This window comes from Budorcas taxicolor, chromosome 11 (assembly GCF_023091745.1).
Source record: "Budorcas taxicolor isolate Tak-1 chromosome 11, Takin1.1, whole genome shotgun sequence".
In the NCBI taxonomy this organism is placed as follows: Eukaryota; Metazoa; Chordata; class Mammalia; order Artiodactyla; family Bovidae; genus Budorcas; species Budorcas taxicolor.
The window spans coordinates 31,103,489-31,112,537 of NC_068920.1; the positions used below are offsets into that span (position 1 = coordinate 31,103,489).

General features: G+C 37.3%; 1 protein-coding gene and 1 non-coding gene across 2 annotated transcripts; one reads left to right on the top strand and one right to left on the bottom strand.

Moving 5' to 3' along the window:
* Positions 1-429: 429 nt before the first annotated feature.
* On the bottom strand, positions 430-1,371 carry LOC128056345 (putative olfactory receptor 2B3). The gene has a single exon (XM_052649102.1). The coding sequence runs from the start codon at positions 1,369-1,371 to the stop codon at positions 430-432; it is 942 nt and encodes a 313-aa protein (XP_052505062.1).
* Positions 1,372-8,015: 6,644 nt separating this feature from the next.
* On the top strand, positions 8,016-8,087 carry TRNAG-ACC (transfer RNA glycine (anticodon ACC)). Its single transcript has one exon. It is a non-coding gene; the product is annotated as a tRNA-Gly (tRNA).
* The last annotated feature ends 962 nt before the right edge of the window (positions 8,088-9,049 follow it).

Below are 9,049 nucleotides of genomic sequence, written 5' to 3' on the forward strand. Positions count from 1 at the left end.
GTGCATATGAGGACTTGTGTGCTATGGGAAAACTTCTGTCTTGGGATTGCTGGTCATTTAGTCAGAAAGATATGGAACTCCCTAACTAAGGTGGTAGACAAGACAGTTCTCTAACATATAGTATAAGTGGGAAGGTAAACCATCCAAGTGTTCTGAATAGTCAGGCATTGACAGGAGGGAATTAGCATGGCTTGGCCTCAAGAAACAAAGTTCACTGAGGAACCTTATAGAAGGCAAAGGAACTTTTAATTTAGAAAAATATAGCTTATGGTCTCAGCATTGCTTCCTGAAGTTAGGAAGATTTTCTAACTGTTGACCTAACTCTGTAAACTTGTAAGAGCCTGAAAAATAGAAAAATTAGTTTGAACATTATTACTATTTTCAAGAGAAAAAAAGACTTAGAAGATTCTCATCATGATGGAACACTTGTTACTTTTTATAGTAAAATGTTAACAGCATCAGCCTCTTAAAGGCCTCCTTCATATCTTTATTTCTAAGGCTATAGATGAGGGGATTCAACATGGGTGTGAATATCCCATAGAAGAGAGAAACGATTTTCCCCCAGTCCTTAGAGGTGGAAGAAGGTGGTTGTAGATACATGTATATGCCTGTTCCAAAAAAGAGAGAGACTACAACCATGTGAGACCCACACGTCCCAAAAGCTTTCCGTCGTCCTTCTGCCGATTTGATTCTCAATACTGCTTGAGCTATGAAGCCATAGGAGATGAGGATCAATGTCACTGGAATTAGCAGAATTAACACGCTGAAGAAAAAAAGCTCAGCAACAATAGGCTTTGTGTCAGCACAGGACAACTTGAGAAGGGCAGGAACCTCACAGAAAAAGTGGTCCACTTCTTGACGACCACACCGTGGCATGTTAAGAGTCAAGGAGGACTGCAGCACTGAGTTGCTGAAGCCAGTGAACCAGGAGAAGGCTATCATCCTCAAGCAGAACCAAGAGTTCATGATGACAACATAGTGGAGGGGTCTGCAAATCGCCACATACCTGTCAAAGGACATAACAGCAAGGAGGAGACACTCAGTAGCGCCCAGGGCCAGGAAGATGATGAGCTGGGCCACACAGCCAGCATAGCTGATAGTTTTCTTGTTGTGAGAAATATTCGTCAGCATATGAGGGACTGTGCTTGTGGTGTAACAGAGATCTAAGATGGACAGATTAGTAAGAAAGAAATACATGGGAGTATGAAGCTTGGGATCCAGAATGCACACCATCATGATGGACACATTGCCAAAGATGGTGGTTGTGTATGATATTAATAGTAACATAAAAAGAGGTTTTTGTAGCCAGGGCTTGTCTGAAAAGCCAAGTAGTACAAATTCTTTCGGGGAACTCTCATTTGCCCAATTCATGATGATGCATTTATTTTTCATTCCTAAAAAGTATAAAATAGGAAAGTGGTCAATAGATAATATTGACTACTCTTATTGTAACAGAACTGAACTTAGGATAATCATAGTGAATGATTCGACACCAAATATATAGTCAATTAAATAGAACCCTGTAAAATATAATATGGATATTGTATAGTTAAAAAATAGCCCTTCTGTTTTGGTATTTATGTTTGACTTTATGAAGCAAATCATCACATTTAAATGCCAAGAATATGAACCTGTATGCATGAAACATGGACAGTTACATGTGTTCAATACATTTCAATTCTTATCCCTTTTCTTATACTGCTGCTGCTGCTGCTGCTGCTGCTAAGTCACTTCAGTTGTGTCCGACTCTGTGCGACCCCATAGACGGCAGCCCACCAGGCTCCACCATCCCTGGGCAAGAACACTGGAGTGGGTTGTCATTTCCTTCTCCAATGCATGAAAGTGAAAAGTGAGAGTGAAGTCACTGAGTCATGCCCAACTCTCAGTATTTTAAGAATAAATGCTGTTTTAATTCAGCAGTTTTTAATCCATGCTCAAAATGCTGAGTAATATAGAGGTTATAATAGCATCATGTAAATCTGAACTTGATCTAAAGAAATTATGCTTGTTTTAGTAGTATATTCTTGGGATATTTTTGAGCTGTCTCTCTAAAATGACACATATGAGCATCCATTTCCACAAAGAGCTATCATGAGTATTAAATGCTTTGATTCATGGTAAAAAATTATGACTAACGTGGTTTATAATGATGATCACAGTTGACATCTCCCAGCATCTCCAAATACCTTGATGAAAACTGCAAAATGCATAAGCTAATTGTTGATTTACTACCAGTGACAGGCATTGCTTAGTGCCTGAAATAATTCTTTCTAGTTCTCACCAAAACCCTAATAAATGGATATGATCTACATTTTACTACTGCTATGACTCAATGAGAATAAATAATTTGCACACTCTGTAATCTTAAGGCCAAGACGCAAAAGCAGAATTTAAAGGCCATTCATTTTTATATATTCCTTAATTCCACCTAAATATAGAGAAAGCAGCAAAGGAAGACACAAGAGTTGTAAACAATGGAATCAAGGAGCCAAAAATCAAATAAAGTTGATTTTCTTCAGTCTGTGAAAGTTATCAGTTATTTAGTTATATGACCCAAGGGCATCTAAATACCTTTAGTCTACTTTGCATGTTTAAATTTTCATTGCTTAGACCTACCCCATTTGAATTTACAAGCATAAAAATAGATAGTGCTGCTAGATTGACTTAAAAAAGAAGATATAATAATAAGAATTGACATATTTTATACCAGAGTGGAATACTTTTTTCCCCAAGTTAGTAACACTGATATATAAACTATAACTTTAGCATGGGATGCCTACATGAGAATGAATAGAGATGGTGCTAAGATCTACAATTCTTTCCATTACATGAAGTTTTAATTTTGGCTTTTTAGCTACAGATACACATTATCTAGTAAATGCCAATAATATACTCTCAGTTGAAAAATAGAAAAGGATGTAAGACTTGACTTATTTGTGTGTACATTTAAATTTTCACATGAAAAAGTTCATACATTGATAAAGGATAGTCAAAATGAAAATGTGCAGTTCATGGCAAAAATGGTTAACATACTAAATATAAGTAATTAGTACATAATAATTATGAGAAAAGGCCAAAACTCCAATAAAAAAAGAGCAGTGGATATAAATAGACAGGTTGGACAAACAAATATGAAGCAAAGGTGAAAATAGAAAAGATGTGCAATTTTTCATCAATAAAAAAACAAATCAAAACAGGGAAATGCTGCTTTGTCTGTTCAATTCTGCTGCTGCTGCTGCTGCTAAGTCACTTCAGTCATGTCTGACTCTGTGCTACCCCATAAACGGTAGCCCACCAGGCTCCCCCATCCCTGGGATTCTCCAGGCAAGAACACTGGAATGTGTTGCCATTTCCTTCCCCAATGCATGAAAATGAAAAGTGAAAGTGAAGTCGCTCAGTCGTGTCCAACTCTTTGCGACCCCATGGACTGCAGCCTACCAGGCTCCACCATCCATGGGATTTTCCAAGCAAGAGTACTGGGGTGGGTTGCCATTTCCTGCTCCTGTCTACTCACTAGATAATGTTTTAAAAAATCGCCTTAAAAGTTAGCTTTTCAGAACATTGCCTCTGTAGCTAGAATCTCCCAGCATTTTATATCTGATCTGTATAAGTGAAAGTGTTAGTTGCACAGTCAAATCCAACTCTTTGCGACCCGGTGGACTGTAGCCTTCCAGGCTGCTCTATTCATGGGATTCTCCAGACAAGAATACTGGAGTGGGTAGCTATTCCCTTCTCCAGAGGATCTTCCCAACCCAGGGATTAAACCCAGGTCTCTAGCATTGCAGGCAGATTCTTTACTCTCTGAGTATGGTTCTGGGCAAATTGATGAATATCCTTGTGTTCAAAATTCACAGATTCTGTATTGATAATAAGAGAGTTCTTGTATAGGTTTAATGCAGCAAGGCCTACACATCTGAATTTAGGACAGCTCTGGAATATAGAGCTGTGAATGTGAACTAGTTATCACTAATAGTATCAAGAGCATTAATCATTATCAGTAAGTATTAATAGTAATAATGTATCATTATCTCCACTTCCCATGTATATGAAAAAACAGACAAATTACTACTAGTGGAGCTGAAACATTATAATTTTATGATAATATAGTATGAAATGATTATATGTGCATGTCATTTTTTCTTTGTGTCTAGCATAATACTGAGAACATTGTTTCCCAGTAAATGATAGTCAAGTCAATGGTTAATAAGAGACATTGAGTTGCCTGAAGGCATAATAAAAACACTTTACTCAACAGCTGGTTTTTTTTTTTCTATTTCTTTTATTTCTTTTTATATTTCTTTTTTCACATCTTTTATTCAATACTCCTTCCCACATTTTGTATGTCTCTGATGTCATTGATGCTCATTCATTAGTTCATTCTTTACATTATCAGAAAAATGAAATTACCCTTTGTAAAGGACATTTTCATCCCACTGTTATCATAACTCTTCTCTTATTTCTATATCCTCTACTAATTAAAAGAATCCTAAATACACCTTTTTTTTTTTGTATGACAATATAATGGGCAAAAGAGTGAAATGATAACAAGTGGTTTTGGAGCCACTGAAAATATTTGACCTTTATTTCAAGATTCCCAGGAAGCAAATTGAACTCTGCTTACTGAATGTGAAGCAACCTAGAGGCAAGGAAGTATATGAGATGATCTTGAGAGATCTTTCCCACTCAATGATAATAACATAATTCTGTTTAGCAGACATCACTCACCTTTGCTCTTTTCTAGTGTTGAAAAGATGTCTACACCATTCTTTGTGCATCTTTTGAAGGAAGTCTGGTCCAAAAACAGGAAGAAAAATGCAGTGACTTTTTGACATTTCACCTCTTGTGAAATTCTTATTCAGCTACATTTTGCCCACAGATTGAGAATGAAATTAGCACATAACTGGACTGAATCAAAAACATATGAGAAAAGTTCATATGATGAGGTAAAAGTATATTAGAGATAGTGTCTTCAGTCACCCAGGTGTTTTTGACTGACCCTGGCTCTTCTCAGCAAGCTCCTAACACAATGAGAAGCTGATTTTATAAATACCAGCAACACTGACAGAGTCATGGAGAGAAGGTTTAGCTGTAACTGAAGGCTTACCGTTCATACAATGCTCTGTGCTCTTTTAGCCCTAGGGATTCCAGAGTCCCTCAAGTTTAATTGGTCATTGTGTCCAGAGTGAAACCATGTGAACTCTATTTCCTGTAAGGGTAGCATAATACTGGCACATAGATGGTTCACACATATTAAAAACTAGATTGAAAATACTAGTCATGAAGCATAGACCATGAAAAATAAGTTTGGGATTGTTTAATCAGGAAAGTACAAGACTACATGAACTTTTAATCCATTCCTTTAAATAGTCTTAAGGTCAAATACTGAGACCACAGATGGTGTATATGGGATAATAGTATTTCTATTATTCATTGGTTTTTTGATGAATGGGCTTAGTTTAAACCTGCTAGAGAACTCCATATTAAAAAACTATTTCATACAAAGTTACAATATAAAATTAACACACAAATTTAAGTTTAGAATGAATTCCTTGGGGCAGAATTACAGCTGACTCTCGAACAACATGGGCAAGAGCTGTGAAGTCCACTGATACACAGATTTTCCATAAATATATAAAAATATATGTATAAAGCGTCATGTGTAAGACGTGTGGGAGAGGATAGTGTGTCCTCACGTAGGCATGAGTGATACTTAATGTAAAATTAATACTTTAGTTTTTTATTGCTTATAACTTTGCTTTCAAAGAATTACATTATTATACAGTATACTTCTTTCTCTCTTTCACAGTTAGAGAAACTATGTTTCAGCCTGTCACCACAGGTAAGTAGTTTTATAAAAATATATAATCTCAATACTGTATTATGAATATGACTATATAACACAGGCCATAAACATTATTAAATGATTCACTTAGTGTATAAGGTAGGCTACTGTGAAGCAATTATATCACTTATTTATTTATAAACATTTTTTGTTATCAATATATGTCATTATACCTTAAAATAAATATGAAATTTTCACATTATTTTTATATTTTTTGATTTCTAATAATACATATATATATATATATATATACAGTGTTTTGTATCATATAAGACAATATTAATGTAGGTACTGACAGACTATTCATCTGGTAAACAGAGGATGTAAACTTATGGTATCGATAAATACAGTACATACCATAAATATATTTTCTCATCCTTATGTATTTTTAATAACATTTTCTTTTCTCTAGCTTCCTTTATTGTAAGGATACATTATATAATACATATAATAGGTGTTAATAAACTTTATATTAACAATAAGGCAACAGTAGGCTAGTCGTAGTTAAGTTTGGGAAGTCAAAAGTCATGGAGTTTTGATTGAGTGTGGAATCAGCATTCCTAACTTTTGCATTGTCAAGGGTCAACCGTAGTAGAAACATATGGAATTGGAACAGGAATAGCATTTGGAAATAAGTTGATTTATTACTCGATATGTGCTCACCTAAGATTTGGTATGACGAAATTGAACTGAGTGTCAGCATAGATATAATCTCACAGAACATCTTTTGCTAGTAGTTTAATGTATTTGTTTTCACTTGTTTCTCTTTTGTATAATGCATTTTTTATAAATTGTAAAATCATCTGTGTAGAATATAATCATTTTCTAAATTGTTTCATTTCTTAGCACCTGCCCTTATTGTTCAGTTCACTCGCCCAGTTGTGTCCAACTCTTTGTGACCGCATGGACCTCATCATGCCAAGCTTCCCTGTCCATCACCAATTCCCAAAGCTTGCTCAAACTCATGTCCATCGATTCGATGATGCCATCCAACCTTCTCATCCTCTGTCATCCCCTGCTCCTTCTGCCTTCAATTTCTTGCCAGCATCACGGGCTTATTTTTAATGAGTCAGTTCTTTGCATCAAGTAGCTGAAGTACTGGTGCTTCAGCTTCAGCACCATTCCTTCCAATGAATAGTCAGGACTGATTTCTTTTATGATTGACTGGTTTGAGTTACTTGCAGTCCAAGAGACTCACAAGAGTCTTCTCCAACACCACAGTAAAAGTGCAACAATTCTTTGGTGCTCAGCCTTCTTTATGGTCCAATGCTTGCATCCACACATGACTGCTGGAAAAACCATAGCTTTGACTAGATAGATCTTTGTTGGCAAAGTAATGTCTGCTTTTTAATATACTGTCTAGGTTTGTCATAGCTTTCCTTCCAAGGAGCAAGCATCTTTTAATTTCATGGCTGCAGTCACCATCTGCAGTGATTTTGGAGCCCAAGAAAATAAAGTCTCTCACTGTTTCCACTGTTTTCCCATCTATTTGCCAGGCAGTGATGGGACGGGATGCCAAGGTCTTAGATTTTTGAATGTTGAATTTTAAGCCAGCTTTTACACTCCCCTCTTTCACTTTCATAAAGAGGCTATTCACTTCCTCTTTGCTTTCTGCCATAAGGGTGGTGTCATCTGCATATCTGAGGTTACTAATATTTCTCCCGACATCTTGATTCTGGCTTGTGCTTCATCCAGCCCAGCAATTTGCATGATGCATTCTGCATATAAGTTAAACAAACAGGGTGACAATATACAGCCTTGATGTACTCCTTCCCCAATTTGGAACCAATCCATTGTTTCATGTCCAGTTCTAACTGTTGTTTCCTGAACTGCAAACAGATTTCTCAGGAGGCAGGTCAGGTGGTCTGGTATTCTCATCTCTTTAAGAATTTTCCAGTTTGTTGTGATCCACACAGTCAAAGGCTTTGGCATAGTCAATAAAACAGAAGTAGATGTTTTTCTGGAATTATCTCTTTTTTTTTTTTTTATGATCTGATGGATGTTGGCAATTTGATCTCTGGTTCCTCTGCCTTTTCTAAATCCAGCTTGAATATCTGGAGGTTCTCGGTTTATGTACTGTTAAAACCTAGCTTGGAGAATTTTGAGCATTACTTTGCTAGTGTGTGCGATGAGTGCAATTGTGTGGTAGTTTGAACATTCTTCCCTGGTGGCTTCCCTGGTGGCTCAGAGGTTAAAGCGTCTGCCTACCATGCAGGAGACCTAGGTTCGATCCCTGGGTCGGGAAGATTACCTGGAGAAGGAAATGGTAACCCACTCTAGTATTCTTGCCTGGAGAATCCCATGGATGGAGAAGCCTGGCAGGCTACAGTCCAGGGGCTCACAAAGAGTTGGACATGACTGAGCAACTTCACTTTCATTTTCACTTGAACATTCTTCAGCATTGCCTTCTTTGGGATTGGAATGAAAACTGACATTTTCCAGTCCTGTGGCCACTGCTGAGTTTCCCAAATTTGCTGGTGTGTTGAGTGCAGCACTTTCATAACATCATCTTTTGGGATTTGAAATAACACAGCTGGAATTCCATCACCTCCACTAGCTTTGTTCATAGTGATGCTTCCTAAGGCCCACTTGACTTTGCATACCAGGATATATGGCTCTAGGTGAGTTGTCAGGAAGCATTTAACAGGAGGCTTCCTGTGTGCTGTTTTGATTTGTCAGGAATCCTCTGTTCCTTATTAATTCCTGAATATTCAGGAATTAAGAGGAGAGGCAAGCCTCTCCCAGGGCTGAGGGATCCAGGCATTTCCTTCGTTAGTTTTTCTATAGGGTGATAAGTACCCTCTTTCTTCTTGTGAACCATATGGTAAAAGTGATTATTTACAACTCTCTCTCTCTCTTTAATATGGATCACCTATGTTTTCTAAGTCTGGAATTTTAACCTTTATCTTTGCTGAAAATAACTACAGTATATATGGCCACACCATGTTGATTAAAACACCTTTGCTCCATCAGAGCTTTGGTCCCCGTGTCTTGATTTCTCTCTCTCTCTCTCTCTCTCTCTCTCTTTTTCAGGCTGATCCCCTGGAACACAGAGGCTCTCTGAGTTTACTTTCCTGCCCGGGCTTCTAAGACCTTCTCAAGAAGGTGCTCTGTCCCTTCACTCCATCGAGAGGGCGCCTGAGGCCTTCGTGAATAGAGTAAGCCCTGTGTAGGGGCTTTATTGGCTTTCTGTATAAACCAAGGAAT

Bases quoted from the DNA above. Each gene is read 5' to 3' on its own strand.
- LOC128056345 (XM_052649102.1), bottom strand. From the start codon at position 1,371: ATGAATTGGGCAAATGAGAGTTCCCCGAAAGAATTTGTACTACTTGGC.